Genomic DNA, 23,491 nt, shown 5'->3' with positions numbered 1-23,491 from the left:
GTGCGAGGCAGCGAGGCACGCGAGGCAGGGAAGGCATGCGAGGCAAATCAGAAATTTATGCGAGGCATCGTTTTACCATCATCAAAAAATGCGAGGCATCATTTTATCATTTCTCAAAATTGCAAGGCAGGAAATCACCGAAATTGAAGTAGCCTAGGCCTAGGCCCGCTAGGCTAGTTTCCTTTTGCACCTGCCTTGTATTTTAACCAACTTTATCCTGAATACCACAGCTTAGAATTAGTAGGCCTACTTTAATGAAGAAAAATCACATAAAAGTAACAATAAATCCATTAAATTGGTGATTTTACAGACGTTGTTTTTCTCGCATTTCGCACACTCAATGTTCAATATTTTGGTTTCTATGGAACGCCAAAAGAGCAAAATTAATTAGAGGGCTAAAAACTCTGTGGAATCCATTTATATTTAACGCATTATTTGGTGAAAATCAAGTACAATTTCAATAGATTTTGTCACTGTCAGTAAGGAAAAATGTTACTGTTCACCGGTGTACTGTTGATAATGTACACGGTTTCGGTAACCTTTTAAAGAATAAAATAGAAAAATTCATCATAATATCCTTAGTAGGATGTCCTAGGTCTAGACTAGGTAGTGATGTTGATTTAGGATCGATTATTATTCTTTGAAAACAGAACAGTATCAGCAGTAACATATTACAGCATTTTTATTGACAAATTAACAAATATATATTTCACCAATAAATGCATGAGAAATTGACGCATTCCACTGAGTTTTAGTCCTCTATTATCGTTGCTCTTTTGACGCTCCATAGAAACAAAAATATTGAACATTGAATAAGTGAAATTCGCGAACAGTGTGCGAGAAACACGCCTGTAAAATCATTAATTTAAGGATTTATTTGTTACTTTTTATGTGATTCTTTCATTAAAGTACTCATGAGGTATACTTCTAAGGTGTGGTATTCACACGATAAAGTTAGTTATCAAATTTGGAGTAAAAATACAAGCGAAGGAAACTAGCGCCAGGTTTATTAGTACGTACATGGACAACAATAAATAAAAATCGTTCGTAATATACCTAGCTTACTAAAACAGGAATAGTGTATCATTATTAAATATTACACCAATTATTATTATATCAAAATTGATTAAATTATTTTCTACATAGGCCTCTTATCTAGGTTAGGGCTAAGCATATTAGCTAAAGTTTAATTTTAGGCCTAGTATTACAATTGTCGGACGTAAGTCTTTTTTCACACGCGCTCCAGAATTCTGTCGCAATTTTTTTCTTTGCGGCATGTTATTGGATCGCCATATCAGTTACCTTTTATTCACCGCCAGTTATTGAACTTGTCCTGGCAATCGCTGTTCACCTTATTTGCGAGAGAGGTACACGTGTTGTTCCTAGAGAATGGAATGTCAAAAATGTCTTTGGCACGCCGCTCAGAGAGAAGTCTGTGCGTTGCTGCTAAAACCACGTGCTATAGGAGGGGAATGCACCACAATCCTCTGAGCTGAGGGCTGAATCATTCCGCTACCTGCTAAATAGTACAGAGGGATTTTCCATCTCTCGGGTCTACCGGATCTAGGCGCAGGGGTGTGACAAAATATTATTTTCACTCTGCTATGTTCGAGAGACATGTGAGTGAACACGCTCGAAATGCCAACAAACATTGCAGTCATTTGATGAGTGTGTCGCTATAACAATTATTGTTTATCGAAAGTTGAAGACTGTCGTTCAGATTTTTGAACCGTAGTTTGGGCACTTTTGTAAAAGTAAAATTTGACACGATATGACTTGAATGAAAAAACAATCGTTACATAAAAATAAACAACATGATGAGTGTATACACGAATCTATTTAGATACGCTTGTATCGATTGATTATTAGGCCTATAATATAGCATAATAGCACGTTAAGATATGCCTCGCACCTTTTTGAAATTGTAAACTATATGTGTACCGCCAAACCAAAACCAGGCGTTTGTCGGCAGCAAGGGATTTCTGTAAAATGCTTCTGAATGTGTAAAACCTATATCTTGACCATTTTTAGTTTTTTAAATAATCTTACAGAAAATTTACCGTAGATTCCAAAAATCTATGTATTTTAAAGAAATTATAAGTATAAATCAATGAAAATAACATTTTAATGAGACCCCCTTTTTCGTCTTTGGTGAAAAAATCAAGTTCTATTCTGTAATTTGTGTCTATTTCTAACCAACTTTTACCTCTTTGATTATGAGAAGACCCCTTAATGTGTGGTATTTTTAGAAAGCTCGTGAAATAATCTTTCCAAAGATAAAGGTTGTAGGTCATGTAAAATAATAGTATAGCCAATCAAACACATTCTTTAATAACCTTTTGGTATAAGCAAACCAGTCTTGTTGCTACGGAATCCTGAAACAGGCAATTTGATTGGCTAACAGAGTGGCTCAAGTCATTGAAGCGTTAAATTTGCCTTTAACAGCTATTCAAAGTACACTGAGGAAGCGGTAAGGTTTTAACAAAACATTTTTACTGTAAAAAACATTCAATATTAATTTATACTTGCTATTTATGCATCCTAGATAATAATAAATCAACATAGAATAGTTTAATGATTTATATAATATGAAAAGTAGAAATATTGGCTTCGCTAGCGAATCATAAACAACAAGAGGTTAGAAAGTACGAAATGACTTTCTAGCGCGACACACTCAGTTTGGTGAACACAGAAACACTTTTGATCAAAATATTAGGCCTAGCCTTTGGCATAAGATAAGAGATGAACTGTATGCCAGCTTAGTACTTCAAGTTAGCCTAGTAAAACCACCTAGCATACCTTGGTCTAGGCCTAGGCGAAAAAAATGATTTTTTAATGTGTTTAAAAAAGTTTAATTTAATTTTTCATTCTGTTTTCAGATCTTGATTGGTAATACTGTAATGTAATACCAATAGTTTTGACAGTGGTGGTGATGCTGTTGCTACTTTCTCTTCTCAAACAACTCCAATAATGGTGATACGGTGCTTAATATAACTTTACAAAAATGACTTTGATTCTGATACATGAAACATGTATTCTATTATGCAACGTAACCCTGAATAAAACCGTGAAATAACTGTATAGAAAAATATGTATGTATTTAAAAGACCCGGCACAAAAGATGAAAATACTGTTGTTGTAACACGCAGCCTGAAATGACCAAAATGTTATAATTTAAAGTGTACCAATTGTAAATAAATTTAAACACATCAAACACAATCAACTGTCTGTGTATCTTTAATTTTGGTTCGTTTCTATGTGTTGTATTTTTATTGTCACTTTATTAATAGTACTTATTATAGTTATTACAAGCCTCACACATAACATAAGTTTAGTAAAAAAAAGTTTACTAACGTATGTTGTTATTTGAAGTCTCATTTGACAATGTTAATGTTACTGGATTTCTTTGAAATTTTCAATGATTATAGAAAAATGTCTTAGTTACATTTGTGCTAAATTTCAAAGTCATAGGTATACTAGAAGTTAGCGTTGTCAAGGTGAACATGAGTCGCTGTCTGCCAGCACATTTAAACTTCCTGTTTGAACTATTGTTTATCTTTGAATGCATTTTTCACTGCTAAATAAAAATTAATTCTTACTTGTATTTCTTTACTTATTGTATCATAACTCTAAAAATACTTGACCAAATTGAATAATTTTTTCAGTATTTTAAAGCAAATTATGTGCTCTGTACAAATATCTTTAAAACTCAAAATGTCACATTTACGACAAATGCCTGGTTTTGATTTGGCTGTACACATATGCCTCGCATGCCTCGCACTTTTGGAAATGATAAAATGATGCCTCGCACAAATATTTGGCATGCCTCGCATGCCTCGCTGCCTCGCACTTTGTCAACACTCGTATTGCTGTATTGTTTTCCATTAGATGTTAGTATCCAGTCTTTAGACTGTGCTTAGTATTGCTGTATTGTTTTCCATTAGATGTTAGTATCCAGCCTTTAGACTGTGCTTAGTATTGCTGTATTGTTTTCCATTAGATGTTGGTATCCAGCCTTTAGACTGTGCTTAGTATTGCTGTATTGTTTTCCATTAGATGTTAGTATCCAGCCTCTTGACTGTGCTTAGTATTGCTGTATTGTTTTCCATTAGATGTTAGTATCCAGCCTTTAGACTGTGCTTAGTATTGCTGTATTGTTTTCCATTAGATGTTGGTATCCAGCCTTTAGACTGTGCTTAGTATTGCTGTATTGTTTTCCATTAGATGTTAGTATCCAGCCTCTTGACTGTGCTTAGTATTGCTGTATTGTTTTCCATTAGATGTCAGTATCCAGCCTTTAGACTGTGCTTAGTATTGCTGTATTGTTTTCCATTAGATGTTAGTATCCAGCCTTTAGACTGTGCTTAGTATTGCTGTATTGTTTTCCATTAGATGTTAGTATCCAGCCTTTAGACTGTGCTTAGTATTGCTGTATTGTTTTCCATTAGATGTTGGTATCCAGCCTTTAGACTGTGCTTAGTATTGCTGTATTGTTTTCCATTAGATGTTAGTATCCAGCCTTTAGACTGTGCTTAGTATTGCTGTATTGTTTTCCATTAGATGTTAATATCCAGCCTTTAGACTGTGCTTAGTATTGCTGTATTGTTTTCCATTAGATGTTAGTATCCAGCCTTTAGAGTGTTCTTAGTATTGCTGTATTGTTTTCCATTAGATGTTGGTATCCAGCCTTTAGACTGTGCTTAGTATTGCTGTATTGTTTTCCATTAGATGTTAGTATCCAGCCTTTAGACTGTGCTTAGTATTGCTGTATTGTTTTCCATTAGATGTTAGTATCCAGCCTCTTGACTGTGCTTAGTATTGCTGTATTGTTTTCCATTAGATGTTGGTATCCAGCCTTTAGACTGTGCTTAGTATTGCTGTATTGTTTTCCATTAGATGTTAGTATCCAGCCTTTAGAGTGTTCTTAGTATTGCTGTATTGTTTTCCATTAGATGTTAGTATCCAGCCTCTTGACTGTGCTTAGTATTGCTGTATTGTTTTCCATTAGATGTTGGTATCCAGCCTTTAGACTGTGCTTAGTATTGCTGTATTGTTTTCCATTAGATAGCATGCTTAATATTGTAAGCAGCTTTCTGTCTTTAGCTTTGCTGTATTGTTAGCCATATTGTTTGTCATTAGATACAGCATGCTTAGTATGCGGCCCTTATGTGCTCAATTTAACAATGAAATTTATGCTGGTATTTGTGATTTAGGATCACAGATTGAAATATGCTTATTTAATGTTAATAATTAATGTGGGTATATGTGTATTCAACATTAATGGTGAACCAACTATATGAGTATCAAATACATATACTGGCTTCTTTAAAGGGGGATTCTGGGTTTAAAATTGCTTTTAAATATCGTTTATTAAATAAAAAATATTATAACTGTACAATATAGACATGTCAGAATGAAGAGGTAATAACGAGAAATTAAAAAAATTAAATTTCATATACATTTTAGGGTAAATTCATGGAAAGTCTGTTTTTCAGCAGCTTAGGGAAGCTCATTAATATTCATGAGATATTCACAAAATCACGTCGTCAGTGGATTCCAAACTCGCGACGTCATGTACGTTGTGTTCAACTAATTTACATCTCTCTCCCCTGTCAAACGACGACCACCCGATCATTGTGAAATACATTTTTTTGTAGATTTTCTAAGCCAGGCCTAAAGTGTTAAAATAACAGTAGTAGCATATATTTATTTGACATTTTATGAAATACAAAATTTAGTACAGATTACGGAGTCATAAATGATATATTATTTTTATTTTATTTATTAAACTTTATCACTGCATACAAAAACAGCGAAAAGAAAGGGATGAACAGGTGAACATGAACATATACTATTTTTATACCTCGAATAGTACAGACAGATTGTATTATTGGCTTCACGTACTAGGTTAGGCCTAGCCTAAATCATTTTTTTTTCATGGGTGAGAGCCATTCTGGCCACGATGGCTACGGTAAAACATTGGGGCCCATCATGGGCCTATAGCTAGCCTACTACTAAACGATTGGCCCATAAATAACAAAACTCAGTGAATTCCAAACCCATCCTATCAACCAAACTCCTAAACAATCTAAACCTAAAACATTCTACAAAATCGGCTGTAATTATTGAGGCAAAACAAGGTCCGATCGGCGTCCGCACGTATGGTGTTTTGATCGTCTAAGTAGGCCTAAAATAGGCCTAGTTTACTCTCCAAACAAGCGGATATTGCATCAAGCAAGTAGACCAGGTAGTAGGAAGGAGACCTAGCCGATCCGACCCAGTTAAAAATTGAGCTAGCTAGTGTAGTAGACCCTATGCGAATTGATACTACCAGGCCTTTTACTATAGGCTATACTTGTTAAAATTAGCAATACTTATGTTTACAAATATTCCAACTCTCTCATTCGAGCTATATTATCTATACCATTCCGGTAGGTCGAGTCGACCTTCAATCAAATACTGTACATCATTCATGTTGTGATTATAGACGGGGTATACTCGACCCGACCAGTTTGGTATTGTACAGTATACTGTATCTGCTTATCACGTGACGATGCCAGGCATGGGCAGAGAAAGAGCATGTGTATCGTCTCGCTCTCCTCGCTCAGCCAGCAAGGAATACATACGTTACGCTTCATTGATTTTGAAGGCTTTCCCTTATTCAGTGCGAAAATCGGCAAACATAAAGTGCAAACATATCTAATTTTTCACTGTTTTGATGAATTTTCATAGAAAATTGACTTTATAAATGGGAAGACCGACTAAAATTACATCAGATAAGTATAATTGTACAAAAGTAATTGATATGGTTAATGATAACGAGTCGTCGGAAGATTGACCATATCACGAATTTCCTATTCTGTAACACAGTGTCATATCGCCGTAGCTGCACTTGTAATCTGGCCTCATTTCACAGCCTTCGTTCTGCTTCACCGGACGCTTATATAAATTGAAACTGTTACCGTTCAAGAGACAAACAAATATATTTTACATTTTTTACTATTCATTTAAAATCCGGAACCCCCCTTTAAAGTGCACACAAGTCAGTTTTAACTCAGAAGACTTTTTTACCACCGGAACTACGGTCCAGGAGATGTGCCCATTGTATTGATTTTTCTATAGCTACCTCTTATTTTATTTCAGATCTTTGTATTTTTTAAACTAAGAATTAATTCCAAATTTTTACAATCATTTACACAAATTTGGCTATTTAAATAAAATTGTGTTAAAAACTGACTGTCCGTCTGTCTTTCAATTGATGTTGTTCTTGTACAACAATTTTGTTGTTTTTCTGCTTAGGTCACCCTTCTGACTATTCTAGGGTCACTGATAAATTTTAAGCTAAGGTTTCCTGTAACTGATCATTAAATTATCTGAAGGTTGGAATATCTGATAACTAAATTAAGATATATCAATTTGCCATCATATAGATTCTTTTCAAGTGATTCACTATGAAAGCAGATAATAAACAAAAATATAATACCGTAGCAGTACTAAGACTATTTGTTTCTTTATTTCATGCATTACCCTAAACTAAACTATGAATTACTAACTTAGTTTAACTTACTAATTATTTGTGTTTTGATAGGACTTTTATGGATGGTTGTAGTAATGAATCCAAGTTGTTCCAAAGCAGAAAAGGGATTCTGGAAAAGAAAATTAGAGGTGTGGTCTGAAATGGATGTGTGCCCACCAGAAGATGCAGATGCGAGGAATAATATGAACCAGGGGCATCCACCAGTGAATCAAGGAGCAGGTCAGTTAGTAACTAAGTTTTTTAAGATTAAGATTCTTTTTAAAAAGCTCCGCAGTCAATTATTCAACTCATGAAATATTTTCACCATTCAACTCGCATTCTTTATTTGTATAATATAGTTTGTTTTACAAGTAAAAACCTCATTTTCTTTGATAATATAGGTCCTTCAGGTAGCCAACTTCGAACAATATTTAGTCGTGCAATTGATGCCTGCGAGATGAACTGGAATAATCAACACTTACAAAATCTCATCAATAGGCCTAACCATTCTAATAGAGGGCAGCGGTCTGACCCATCTTGTTTCGATTCGGATTCACATCCACTATGGTCAGGTTAGTATAACGGCTTGCGTGTTCAATTTTGTAATATTTATCTGACTTATGGTTGATCGATATGTTTTTTTCTTTAGATAGTTATCTAAGAATTAGCCTTGGCTTGGTATTGTTGAATTCTTCGAAATAGGAAATGACTATAAGCCATCAGTAATGATATTACCCTTACATTTTAAAGGCTTTTACCCTTACATTTTAAAGGCATTTTACCCTTACATTTAAAAGGCTATTTACCCTTACTTTTTAAAACTATTCAACATAATATGAAACAAAGGAATGATGAAAGCAATGGTTTAGCCATGCAGAATATGTATTATTATATCTAGCAGTATTGTTCTTTGAAATATGAGCAATGAAAATTTGTTTGTTGAAATATACATCAAAAATTATCTTCGGGAAAATGCAGCAATGGAGCATATGGCTTTTCCCTGCTTGATCCTACCAATCAATGCTCTTAGTATCAAAGCATGTGGCTTTTCCTTGTTTAGTTTATCCAATCACAATACAAATGAAAACCCTCAAGTAATCTTGTACTAACAATGGCTGGTCATTATTAGAATTGAGATTCAGCTCACTGGCTCTGTAAATTTCAGCATATATCATAGTAAAATAGTTACTACTACTCCAATATGCACTACATATATAATGTATGTGTATATGCGTATGGTATTTTGTTTTATTCATATTAATGACTATTTTCATTACAGTGCTACTTCATTTATCTGAGAATATTGCAATGCTGTCTTAATGATTTATGTAAACAACATGTTTATTATTTTAAACCATTGGACTGGTGTGTTTTACGCATAGATAATGTATTTATGATAATAGAAAGTAACTGATCATTCATATAAATGGCCAGACAATGAGTTAGTTTAAAAGATTGCTGCTTTATAATTATAGACAATTTTTACTTATTATTACCGAGTAAGCTGCCAACATATTTGTGTGGTTTGCTTACAGATTAAATAACACATGTATATAATAAAGATTTGTTGTTTAAATCATTTAATTTCTGAAATCAGAAGAAATGCTTTTCAAACACTAACCCACAGCCTCAAGTATCCGTTTCTAACAGAGAAACCTATTCAAGCCGAATGAAAAGGCTTACAAGAATGCAAGGATAAATAATCACTTCCCTTGTTGAAATATCTTTTCCTTTTTGTGCTAGTTAACTTAAGATCTATTCAGTCAGTTAATTGTGTCAATTTCCCTTTTCATTATCATGTCATTGTTTTCTGGTCCTGTTCCTCTCTTCTTCGTGTCAAGTTGTAATAGCTTTAAGGTGCAAGTTAAATTGTAGACAAAGACTATGCAAATAAGCACCACAACTTGTTGTCATATTATAACAAATTATTGTTTTTCTTTGGAGCATCTGTTTTCTACATATCAAACAAAACAAAATTTGAAAGTTCAATACAGATAAGATAAAAATAAGACCTATAATTCAGCCATTTTTGTTCCATTGGTTTTATCAATTGATCATTAATAGTTCTGGAAAGAATTTCATTTAGCTTCGATTTTGTATAGATGACAGATTTCGTTTTTGTAAAAGCACAAGTTAACGGAGTACTTAATTAATAGTTCTGTTCCTAGTTTCTATACGTAAGTATTGTACTTAGCCAGTTGATAAAGGAAGGAGTACTATGATAACTTATAATAAATAAATTGAGTAAGCATATATAAGATAATAAAAATCTCAAGCGCAGTTTTAGATTTATTTAAATTTGTGTTTTTCAGAACACTTGCCTACAGCATGCGCAAGGGTAGATGCTTTGAGATCACATGGCTATCCAAAAGAAGCCTTACGTCTTACTGTAGCAATCATTCGACATCTAAAGAAACAACAGAAAGATCTCCAAAGACAGCATAAATATGGTATGTATTGGTATCGTCATAATTTAATTTCATTTTCTAGAATATGTTGATGATGCTACAATGAAAGCTGATAATGTATAGAATAATCCCTTTATTCACTTGTGCTTTGTATTCTCAAAATAAATCATCTTACTGTTGTTTAATCTAATTTATTATTACTGATATTAGTTTCTATTTTCTTACTTAGTAAAATCCAAAAGTGTTGATCATTTTGTTTGTTTTAAAATGTTCAAATTACATACAGAATTTAGCATTAGAGCCTGCTTAGTAAAATACAAAAGAGTTGATCATTTTGTTTGTTGAAATGTTAAAATTACATACAGTATTTAGCATTAGAGCATTATAATATTATTCAGATTAGGTAGATAATTACAACATCTAAAAGCAAAGCATGGTAGTTTTCTAGGAAGTTTGAGAGTGATGGTATTTTACTATTTACCAAGCAACAATAATTTGTTTAAGTGAAACCTTTCGTTTTAATCTATTTACAGATCTACTTCTAATTTCTTATCTAGATCTAGTGGCTACATATATCAAACTTTCTTTTTTTGAAAGTTTTAAGGATTCTCTCATAAATTGACACATGGGGGTAATTGAGGGCAGTTTTTCATCTGCGTTTCTTTTAGTTTCCTAAATGTTCAACATTGATCGCCTGAAGCTGACTTTTCTTCATATTAGATACTTTAGCTCTATTTGTGAAATATGCATTAAATCATTGAAGATAAGATTGCTAGTTCGTGACTACCATTTCTAAACTATCATCAACTATTCACAAACTAGAACAATCTGATATATAGAACTGACATAGGACATACAAGTCTTAAATTTACTAATTTAATTAGATTTTTGTAGGAGTGATCACAGGATAAAGTATATCTTGAAGCAGATGTTGTGACCTAGATATATATGCAACTTTCATGACAACTAACTAAACACTTTTTCTTAGTTGTACAATGTTTAGTAATGTAATATATTTATAAATTTAACAAAACCTATTAACCTAGTTTAACAAATTGATTCTAATATAGATGAACAAGAAAATAGTAATGTTAAATTAGAAATAAGGTCTTGTGATGTTGTTCACTACAAACAAGCAACAAAGTTTGATTTCAAAGGTTAGAAATTCAACAGAGGTCAACAATTTGTTTATTAGGTTTTGTTATATTTATTACGTATGATTGCCAGAAACCCAGATGAAAACTGTAGATAGTACTGTTTACAATTATGGTGAAAATTGAAACAAACCTGGCAATTACCACGAGTTGTGGTAGATTGGAACTCTTGAGATTGAGTGAAGTGAAAGGGAAAAGGAAATGAATAAAAAGGATAGTGAAATGGTCTGACAAATGAAGAAAGCAGACCCACATACACATCAAGTATAATGCTGCTTGTTAGGTTCACAGACCCACATACACATCAAGTATAATGCTTCTTGTTAGGTTCACAGACCCACATACACATCATGTATAATGCTGCTTGTTAGGTTCACAGACCCACATACACATCATGTATAATGCTGCTTGTTAGGTTCACAGACCCACATACACATCAAGTATAATGCTGCTTGTTAGGTTCACAGACCCACATACACATCATGTATAATGCTGCTTGTTAGGTTCACAGACCCACATACACATCAAGTATAATGCTGCTTGTTAGGTTCACAGACCCACATACACATCAAGTATAATGCTTCTTGTTAGGTTCACAGACCCACATACACATCAAGTATAATGCTTCTTGTTAGGTTCACAGACCCACATACACATCAAGTATAATGCTGCTTGTTAGGTTCACAGACCCACATACACATCAAGTATAATGCTGCTTGTTAGGTTCACAGACCCACATACACATCAAGTATAATGCTGCTTGTTAGGTTCACAGACCCACATACACATCAAGTATAATGCTTCTTGTTAGGTTCACAGACCCACATACACATCATGTATAATGCTGCTTGTTAGGTTCACAGACCCACATACACATCAAGTATAATGCTGCTTGTTAGGTTCACAGACCCACATACACATCATGTATAATGCTGCTTGTTAGGTTCACAGACCCACATACACATCAAGTATAATGCTTCTTGTTAGGTTCACAGACCCACATACACATCAAGTATAATGCTGCTTGTTAGGTTCACAGACCCACATACACATCATGTATAATGCTGCTTGTTAGGTTCACAGACCCACATACACATCATGTATAATGCTTCTTGTTAGGTTCACAGACCCACATACACATCATGTATAATGCTGCTTGTTAGGTTCACAGACCCACATACACATCAAGTATAATGCTGCTTGTTAGGTTCACAGACCCACATACACATCATGTATAATGCTGCTTGTTAGGTTCACAGACTCACATACACATCATGTATAATGCTGCTTGTTAGGTTCACAGACCCACATACACATCAAGTATAATGCTGCTTGTTAGGTTCACAGACCCACATACACATCATGTATAATGCTGCTTGTTAGGTTCACAGACCCACATACACATCAAGTATAATGCTGCTTGTTAGGTTCACAGACTCACATACACATCATGTATAATGCTGCTTGTTAGGTTCACAGACCCACATACACATCAAGTATAATGCTGCTTGTTAGGTTCACAGACCCACATACACATCAAGTATAATGCTGCTTGTTAGGTTCACAGACCCACATACACATCATGTATAATGCTGCTTGTTAGGTTCACAGACCCACATACACATCAAGTATAATGCTGCTTGTTAGGTTCACAGACCCACATACACATCATGTATAATGCTGCTTGTTAGGTTCACAGACCCACATACACATCAAGTATAATGCTGCTTGTTAGGTTCACAGACTCACATACACATCATGTATAATGCTGCTTGTTAGGTTCACAGACCCACATACACATCAAGTATAATGCTGCTTGTTAGGTTCACAGACCCACATACACATCAAGTATAATGCTGCTTGTTAGGTTCACAGACCCACATACACATCATGTATAATGCTGCTTGTTAGGTTCACAGACCCACATACACATCAAGTATAATGCTGCTTGTTAGGTTCAGAGACCCACATACACATCAAGTATAATGCTGCTTGTTAGGTTCACAGACCCACATACACATCAAGTATAATGCTGCTTGTTAGGTTCACAGACCCACATACACATCAAGTATAATGCTGCTTGTTAGGTTCAGAGACCCACATACACATCAAGTATAATGCTGCTTGTTAGGTTCACAGACCCACATACACATCAAGTATAATGCTGCTTGTTAGGTTCACAGACCCACATACACATCAAGTATAATGCTGCTTGTTAGGTTCACAGACTCACATACACATCATGTATAATGCTGCTTGTTAGGTTCACAGACCCACATACACATCAAGTATAATGCTGCTTGTTAGGTTCACAGACCCACATACACATCATGTATAATGCTGCTTGTTAGGTTCACAGACCCACATACACATCAAGTATAATGCTGCTTGTTAGGTTCACAGACCCACATACACATCATGTATAATGCTGCTTGTTAGGTTCACAGACCCACATACACATCATGTATAATGCTGCTTGTTAGGTTCACAGACTCACATACACATCATGTATAATGCTTCTTGTTAGGTTCACAGACCCACATACACATCAAGTATAATGCTGCTTGTTAGGTTCACAGACCCACATACACATCATGTATAATGCTGCTTGTTAGGTTCACAGACCCACATACACATCAAGTATAATGCTGCTTGTTAGGTTCACAGACCCACATACACATCATGTATAATGCTGCTTGTTAGGTTCACAGACTCACATACACATCAAGTATAATGCTGCTTGTTAGGTTCACAGACCCACATACACATCATGTATAATGCTGCTTGTTAGGTTCACAGACCCACATACACATCAAGTATAATGCTGCTTGTTAGGTTCACAGACCCACATACACATCATGTATAATGCTGCTTGTTAGGTTCACAGACCCACATACACATCATGTATAATGCTGCTTGTTAGGTTCACAGACCCACATACACATCAAGTATAATGCTGCTTGTTAGGTTCACAGACCCACATACACATCATGTATAATGCTGCTTGTTAGGTTCACAGACCCACATACACATCAAGTATAATGCTGCTTGTTAGGTTCACAGACCCACATACACATCATGTATAATGCTGCTTGTTAGGTTCACAGACCCACATACACATCAAGTATAATGCTGCTTGTTAGGTTCACAGACCCACATACACATCATGTATAATGCTGCTTGTTAGGTTCACAGACCCACATACACATCATGTATAATGCTGCTTGTTAGGTTCACAGACCCACATACACATCAAGTATAATGCTGCTTGTTAGGTTCACAGACCCACATACACATCAAGTATAATGCTGCTTGTTAGGTTCACAGACCCACATACACATCAAGTATAATGCTGCTTGTTAGGTTCACAGACCCACATACACATCATGTATAATGCTGCTTGTTAGGTTCACAGACTCACATACACATCATGTATAATGCTGCTTGTTAGGTTCACAGACCCACATACACATCAAGTATAATGCTGCTTGTTAGGTTCACAGACCCACATACACATCAAGTATAATGCTGCTTGTTAGGTTCACAGACCCACATACACATCAAGTATAATGCTGCTTGTTAGGTTCACAGACCCACATACACATCAAGTATAATGCTTCTTGTTAGGTTCACAGACCCACATACACATCAAGTATAATGCTGCTTGTTAGGTTCACAGACCCACATACACATCAAGTATAATGCTGCTTGTTAGGTTCACAGACCCACATACACATCAAGTATAATGCTGCTTGTTAGGTTCACAGACCCACATACACATCAAGTATAATGCTGCTTGTTAGGTTCACAGACCCACATACACATCAAGTATAATGCTGCTTGTTAGGTTCACAGACTCACATACACATCATGTATAATGCTGCTTGTTAGGTTCACAGACCCACATACACATCAAGTATAATGCTGCTTGTTAGGTTCACAGACCCACATACACATCATGTATAATGCTGCTTGTTAGGTTCACAGACCCACATACACATCATGTATAATGCTGCTTGTTAGGTTCACAGACCCACATACACATCATGTATAATGCTGCTTGTTAGGTTCACAGACTCACATACACATCATGTATAATGCTGCTTGTTAGGTTCACAGACCCACATACACATCAAGTATAATGCTGCTTGTTAGGTTCACAGACCCACATACACATCAAGTATAATGCTGCTTGTTAGGTTCACAGACCCACATACACATCATGTATAATGCTGCTTGTTAGGTTCACAGACCCACATACACATCATGTATAATGCTGCTTGTTAGGTTCACAGACCCACATACACATCATGTATAATGCTGCTTGTTAGGTTCACAGACCCACATACACATCAAGTATAATGCTGCTTGTTAGGTTCAGAAAGTTTTAATAACAACGTAATTGTTTTGGTTCTCATTTTGGTTATTAGACAGTTCAACAAGATCACTATTATTGCCCATTGTTTATACTATATTTATAATGGTATTTATGTAACTCTCTTTAAATTCCTGAACCACAATCTTAAAAAACCTCTTTGTTGCATTTTACTACAAGATATATAAAACTGATAAAATGATCATATGGCAATGATATCAGTGGCCTGGTGAGATCATCAATAAGTCGGTATATGTCCATTGAAATTTATCTAAAAACAATCTGTTTATATTAATTCAGCAGATCATTCTAAGCAATTTAAATTATCTAAAAGATTGTATATCCACATGATTCATAATAATTTTGTCTGCTTTTTGTTCATTTTAGCTACAAGAAAATCCAAGCAAAGAAAGCAATCACAGAACTCTCATTATGGAGAGAATGGCGATGCATGGGTTGGACATCCTCTAGATCCTATCAACATGATTTTTGATACGTTACTTGAAGTCTCAAGGAAAGACAGCACATACGGCAGTTGGCCAACACGTTTACGATCAAGAAGTAATTATCTTTAATTTATGAAAAATGAAAGCTTAATATTTCAGTAACATCTCAATAATCACCCAAGGGGCTATTTCATATGGATTAAGTCTTGTGAGATTGTAATCGATTTTGGCATTTAAAATACCAATTAGCAAACTATCTTCATTTTATAAAAAGTACCATTTTTAATCATTTTAGGTGAGTCAGAAGCAAGTAGTTCAGGATCTCAACACCCAAGCTATCAACATATTCCTGTACCAGGTTCTAATGCTGATGAGACCTACCTCACTTTAGCCTATGAGGTTGTATTAATTGGCTTAGGCCAACAGCGTGTCATGCCACATGGTGTTTACGCACAAGATAAATCTTGTAAAGCAGAGGAGGAACTTATTGCAAAACATAGAGAAATTGCATTAGATCCAAGACTTGTCTCTGTGCTCCAGAAACAAGCTACATTGCTTATTGATGGTAAATATAGCTTAGCTTAATCAAATCTATACATAATGTATTCCATTAAATGATAATATTAATCAAAATAGATAGATTTATATAGTGCAAATAAACGATGTCTCTATGCACTCGACAATAAAGAGAAGAATGGAAAACAAAAGGAAGAGTACAAAAAGACAAAAAAACATCAAGCTAGCACCTAAACCGGAGTATTAGGATACACCATCACCAGTAACTGGGGATCTGTGTGATGCATTAATATACAGCTATTTTGTCAAGTCGCTTATAGTTAGATACCCTACCCTAACTTTCTATAACCTGTTTCTCTCTAAAGCACCATGTTATAATCATTGACACACATTTACATGTGCCGATATTCTATCCATTACAGTAACAGTGTGAAGCTAGTCTTATACACACAAATACACTGGACCTATGATTTAAAATCTTCATATAAAAAATTACTTATTTAAAGATATTGTTGGTAAATTTGATTTCAAATAAAGACGTTTAGGTTCTCATGTTGTTTCAAGTTGACTATATTAAAAGCAGGAAGAAATCAAACGTTGGCCATTTCCTCAATGAGCTTCAAACTCAATAACAGTCAACCTGCAGAGTTTCTCTATTACAATGCTACACTTTTTGTTGCACTTTGTCTTCTATTGTTGTTGCTTTACAGACAAAAATAAAATATCAAAAATAATAAAATTTTTGAATAAAAGCGACCTAACCTACTATGAAATTCAGAATATATAGTGACAATCCATTGTGTTTTTAGTATACTAAATTTTTCTAAGCCAATTAATATGTTTGTTTTTCAGGAGGACCATCCAGCGGACTAGGTGTTCCCATCCCACCGCAAAGTGTGCCGATGCACTCATTTGGTCATTATTTATTTAAGGTGCTTTTGCAATATAACCAGAACTTAGCTTATAGAGTTGGGCTGAGGGCAATGAGGTATGGTTTTTAATATTAAGCTGAATTGATTTTTAATTTTTATATTATTTGAATAATTTTGTCTTGTTTGTAGAAATTTTATTATAAAAATTTTTTAAATAAATAATTTAAAAATAATAGTTTAATGTGTTACACCATCATAATACAACAGAAACAAATAAAAAAAAACAGAGGCCTCTTGTGATTAATGTGAACATAACTGCTTTTTCAGGATGCCTGCATTTGATGCGAGTCGTGGTTCAGACACAGGAATGAACGGAGTGCTGGCTGCAAACTATCCACGCTGGTTTGTCCTGGGTCATATTGAAGCCCAACAATGTGAGCTTGCAGCGTGTATGCTCAGTGCAGCCAAGGGTACGTTTACAAATTACACAATATCTACATGAAAAAGACTTTAATATATCCTTTAAATTTGACATCTAAAATATCTTTTTTGACAATTTAATAAAATAAAGCAATACACATTTGCTTAGTCACTAGAATCTGACACAGAGGGCTATGGCAGTGTTTTACTTCCCTTAAATGTGCACATTTTAGAAGCCCTTGGCCTAGAAATTGTCGGATAAATTGCATGTTTCCTTTCACACAGGAAGTGATTGGAAATTAAGCTGTGAATTCTGGGTAATTTTAAGGCAATTTACTTACTATTACTCATAAACTGTGTAAAATAATGGCAAAGAAACTATAAAAGACAGACAATTTGACTATGTATTTGCTTTAAATAATAGTTTTTCAGTTCAATATTTGTTTTTCAATTCAGTTTCTGGTCAAAGTAAATAATTATTTGGTTACATTAAAATGGAATATTCAACAAGGAGAAAATATATAAATAACAATCTTCCTGATTACACTATGACATATGACACATAAGCAGATTGTTCAATTGTTTCAGCTCTTCCAACAAAGTAGAGAAAACGGGAAATCAATATATGGCACAAATGAAATTTAAGTGGGAAATTGAAAATGTTTACTATAGGCCTCTTGGTATAATAATGGAGGAATTGGTAATCCTCCAAGGTTCTGGCCAAATACCATGTTCAGTTCATAACACTGCTTTAGCCTTGTAATAAGGCTTGGTTTAGATCATACTGTAATATATATGGAAATTTAAAAACAAAATTATTTTAATTTTTCAGACGATGTCAATCGACTACAAACAGTTCTTGAAGCAGCGCAGCAGCATATTCATTGCTCATCACAACTTTTTAAACTTGCCCAGGATGCATTTAAAGTGGCCACACCAAGCGACGGTCCCACTCATGCTAAGCTCTTACAAGCAACATTTAAACTTGGTCTACATGTGTTAAGAATAACTCTATCCAATATGAATTGGCATCGACGTGAAATGGTTCGGTGGATGGTGAAATGTGCCACAGAAATTGGTATATCTGCCCTCATTCATATTATGCAGACATGGTACACTTTATTTACTCCCAATGAAGCTGCTCAGGTTGTTGCAACAACTGTAATGTCACCAACAACTGCAGTACAATTAAAGCTAAGTTGTCAACAACAAGAAGACTTAAATGCACATGCTAGAAAGGTTGCACTTAAGTGTGCAGCGCAAGACCCATCCTCTTGTGCATTATGTGCACTGACACTTTGTGAAAAAGATCTAATGGCATTTGAAACTGCTTATCAAATTGTTGTTGATGCGTCTAACGGAGCAATGAACTCAACTCAGTTATTCCAGATCGCTCGCTTTATGGAACACCGAGGATATGCAGTACATGCTTACCGTTTGGCTGTATTGGCAATGAGGAACTTAACTTTAGCATATAACCAAGATAGCCATCCTGCAATAAATGATGTGTATTGGGCATGTGCCCTAAGCCATTCTCTTGGTAAAGATGAACTGGCTAGTATGCTCCCACTTGTTATTAAGAGTGTTCAGTGCCCATCTGTCTTGGCTGATGTTCTTAGAAGGTAAATTACAGTTTGTTAGTTTGTTATTCTTTTAGTAATACTACATAGCAAAGATGTGAATTTTATGATTTAGATTAAGGGCCTGTTCAGACCTACAGAGTTATGCTTTTGTATCGTACGTGGCATACAAATCCATAGGTCTGAACCAAAAAAAAAATTAGTGGAAGCTACCTTTAACGACACTGATCTTTTGTTCGTTACGACAGCTCAAGGTACAAGAATATGACATTACTTGCGATTTGAAAGCATGTATCTGAATATACCCTAAGTTGTCTGATTAAGATGTTTGACCTTAATGCAAATTAAATTGCCTAACCTTCATGTAATAAATCATGCCTAACCTTCTTGCCAATTAAAGAGATAAGTTGGGAATCTCATAAGATAAGATTAATTCTTTATTGTCATAACCAACCAACCTGTAATTATGATAAATAACTTGTTTGATATTAATTTCAATCTTTTTTAACACTCTTCATTCAGGTGTTCTTTGACAGCACCGGGAGTTGGTCGACTCCAAGATGGAAAGCGCCGCTGTTTCAAACTTTTGTCATATGATCATGCACCATTACAACAACTTTTAGATGCCACAATTTCAGCCTACATAAACACGGCCCACTCGCGCCTTACACATATTAGCCCTCGTCATTACTGTGATTTCATTGACTTCCTTGGAAAGGCTCGTGAAACATTCAGACTGGCTCCTGATGGACATTTACAGTTCATGAAACTCATTGACGATCTTAAAATAATGTACCGCGGGAAAAAGAAGTTAATACAGCTCATACGAGAACGTTTCGGATGACTCCTGGAATGGAAACGTGATTGGGTCGCATTTTTCCGTTTATATGTTCAAGGTTGTGATGTTTCCAAGGTGATTGCCAACGTATTGCCACCGTCGTCGAGTCTTTCATCAGGTTGCTCATAAGTTACGCAATTCAACTACAAAATATAACAATATGAAATGCATGTGCATAACCATAATTATGAACATCATACCTTTTTGCATCTAATATTTGATGTCTGCAATTTTGTTGTTTTATGGCATTATGTTGCTGGTGCTACTTGCTTTACAAAGCAAGATTTAAAAGATGAGAAACTAATGATAAATATGACATTCATAGTTTCCAGAAGGGTTCAAATCATTGTACATACTTCATGTTTTTAAACATACTATTCTTCATTTTGATCATTGTAATGTAAAGTTTGCATTATTAGTAGTGGTTGATGGTCGCTGCTGCAAGTTTTTTTGTTTACAATTTATAAATGAATTGTCCCTAGTCATCAGAGGCAGCTTACCAATTGAGAGTGACGATGAAATGGAGTGTGTGTGTGTTGCAAGGAGTGTGATTCAGATTAATTGGTTGAATGTTAGCAGGTTCTTGTTTTAATATGTTGGTTTATATTTATTATTGTTAATATTAGATAACTGCTCAAATACCACTGGGCAGCTAAAGTAACTACCTCACATTTTAAATCTAGAAAGCAAAGTATTTTAAAACCCTCTGTTGCTCTCTTTTATTTAATGTTATTTTGGTTTAGTGTGCGTCTTCCATTTTGTTCAAGGAATAAATAAAATCATTCTTGAATTGGTTGACTTCTTTCCCAAAAGATTATGATTATTAAATACAAACAGCAAATACAAATTTGTAATTACTTTTAAATTTAAAAAATGATTTATTAAGTTTTTGAAATATATTAGAATTGTACTGGTACTGAATGGAATATAGAACATATTGCTTAGGCATTAAAAAAATCAATTTTGTATGCAAATTGCATGACCAGTAAATTCCTCATTTCACTAAAAGCATCCCGATATTTTGATAAAATAATTATTCAAACTAAATGTTACAGAATCAATAGAAAGATATACAGTAGTATTTTAATGTATGTTATCTATTCTACCAACATTGGAGAGATGTTAGTTTGTTTTAATGAACAATTTTTAAATATAAACAATTTTAAAGTATACATAAGAAGCCTTTTAAATTAGCCCTTTGGATTGTTATTTTATTGTATGCCTAAATGTTATAGGTCATATTTTAAGTTTGTAGTGTATTTTAAAAAATGTTACAAATAATGTAATGCTTGTAATGGCTTCTCTGTTCGGCAGACCTACCTTCTATTATGTCAATATGTCCTGGCCATGAACACATATGTGTCACATGATTAATGCTTTACAGGATTAATGATTTGTAATGTCCAGAACATGTTGAACACACATTTTAGGTGGCCCTAAACAGCATATGCTGACAATCAATAATGTTGAACATGATTGCTTTTAGCATGGAGGCATGCTTAAACATGTTTTAGCTTTTCTCAATGGTTGCATTAATGTTCTGGTCATGTACAACACCTATGTGTTACAGTGCTTTTTAATGTTTTTTACATAATTGCTGTATGTTCTGGCTATGTTGAAATGCCCTCAATGTATAATGTTTTGGTCATAATACAACACCTATGTTAATTTATGTCATTACAATGTTCAGGCCATGTCGAATATCTTAATGATTTATTGCTGTTGGAAGTGGCGATTCGGTTTTATATACTTCTTCCATTTAATGTTTTCAGATAGATTGAGAACTTAATTGTTTCAGGGTCGGGTTAAAATGTCTTGTTTTTTACATTTTTACTTAAACCACATTCCAATAGAGGGCAGTACAGTACTGATTGCGTTTGTAAGGCCGACAGTGGAGTAAACAAATGATGCAACCTCACACTTTGTACACACAATTTAAATTGTGTACTTATTTTGCATTTTTTATTACAGTTTTTACTAAATCAACAATGCTTAATTTAGTTGTTCAATGACAACCTATTGGAGGAGCCTATGTCATACTGATAAATATAAAAATATGGCCTGAATATATAATATTGATATTTTAATTTGCATATAAACTGATTTTTTTTATTTTGTTGTGAATAATAACAATCCAGCCTTTTTTTAACAGTACGGTAGTATATTTTATGACCAATAGGATTTCCATGACAACCCATAGTGTTGAGTGCAATCAAGTAAACAAAAGGCCTATTGTATAGTTTGTTGGGTAGCAGCCTGGTGTGTAGTGTGTTAAAGAATAACTCAGGTTAATACCAGAAAGAAAAAAAAAACAGTTTAAAAGCAATTTTTTAATATCATTTAGCACCACCGCATATATTTTAAAAACCTGCCTAGGTATGTCTGTTTGTTTTTGTTAATTTTGTGGTGAGATTTATCACTTTATGAGTTTTTATTTATAAATATAGGACCCACAAAGAAATAAACGAAACAAAAACAAAAAGTATTTACAATTAAATTTTGAAGTAGATTCACAATGAACTCAGGCTAAAATGTATAAAATACCGATTGCATGCGTAATAATGTTTAAATGTCAAGGATGATGTTTGCATTAAAATTAATGTTAACCAATGTACATGAAAAATAGGTTTATTACGGTGGTTCTGACGGTGAGCCTACATATGTTTTGTATGCAGCTTCTGAAGGCTGTAGATATCTTAAAGCAATGGAACAGATTGTTTAGAAATGGAATTCGGTGCTAAGGTCAGGTTTGTGAGACAAAATAAAGGATCACCGATCTTGTTAAAATTATACATTAATAATAGATTTATATTTTGTCTCAACATTTGCTTTGATATCTGCTAACCCTCGCATTTTAAGTATGTGAGTTATGTATTGAAGAATGTGTTTAAATGTAAGCTGTGCATGCCTGATGTAGTCACCATTGTTCAAGTACTGTAGACTAGTAGTAGATCTAGCTTTATTCCTGTCGTCGTGTTTACAAACAAATATTGCAAATTTAATTTATTTAAAGAGTTCTCATTCTCAAGTCGTAAAAAAATGCTGTAATAAAATGAAAAAATCAAGAGAATCCAAAGTTTTGATTTGTAATAAATTTGAATGAAATCATTTTGTTTTGCTTTTATTGAGTGTAATAATGATGGCCGCCATTTTAGTATAATTTGTGAGCAAACCAGCAACGCCAATACAAAAAATTTGATTATTTTGGTGTTTTTAATGTTTATATTGAATAGAATATCTTCCTACTCATTTATGTGTAGAATCCACTGGTAGTAGTCTTCTCCTTAAAGCCAAGAGCAGTTTTTAATACACCCTCTTTGTCATTGTCATAAAGATTTTGCTGAATTTAGCTCCAACATTCCACCT

At 34.3% G+C, this 23,491-nt stretch overlaps 1 protein-coding gene and 1 long non-coding RNA gene across 2 annotated transcripts in view; both read left to right on the top strand.

The window, feature by feature from the left end:
- LOC140052613 (zinc finger SWIM domain-containing protein 5-like) overlaps positions 1–23,225 on the top strand; it is a 53,269-nt gene extending 30,044 nt beyond the window's left edge. The window contains exons 5-13 of the mRNA XM_072098259.1: positions 7,589–7,756; positions 7,918–8,088; positions 9,829–9,966; positions 15,841–16,014; positions 16,195–16,464; positions 17,268–17,403; positions 17,615–17,757; positions 18,540–19,329; positions 19,810–23,225. Of these exons, the coding sequence (XP_071954360.1) occupies positions 7,589–7,756; positions 7,918–8,088; positions 9,829–9,966; positions 15,841–16,014; positions 16,195–16,464; positions 17,268–17,403; positions 17,615–17,757; positions 18,540–19,329; positions 19,810–20,131 (2,312 nt within the window). The 3' untranslated portion in view covers positions 20,132–23,225. The remainder of the gene's footprint in view (positions 1–7,588; positions 7,757–7,917; positions 8,089–9,828; positions 9,967–15,840; positions 16,015–16,194; positions 16,465–17,267; positions 17,404–17,614; positions 17,758–18,539; positions 19,330–19,809) is intronic.
- On the top strand, positions 2,260–3,219 carry LOC140052614 (uncharacterized). Its single transcript, XR_011845637.1, has 2 exons — positions 2,260–2,470; positions 2,880–3,219. It is a non-coding gene; the product is annotated as an uncharacterized lncRNA (long non-coding RNA).
- Positions 23,226–23,491: the final 266 nt, after the last annotated feature.

Source organism: Antedon mediterranea, chromosome 6 (genome assembly GCF_964355755.1).
Source record: "Antedon mediterranea chromosome 6, ecAntMedi1.1, whole genome shotgun sequence".
NCBI classification, from domain to species: domain Eukaryota; kingdom Metazoa; phylum Echinodermata; class Crinoidea; order Comatulida; family Antedonidae; genus Antedon; species Antedon mediterranea.
This window is presented reverse-complemented; position numbering and strand designations above follow the sequence as displayed.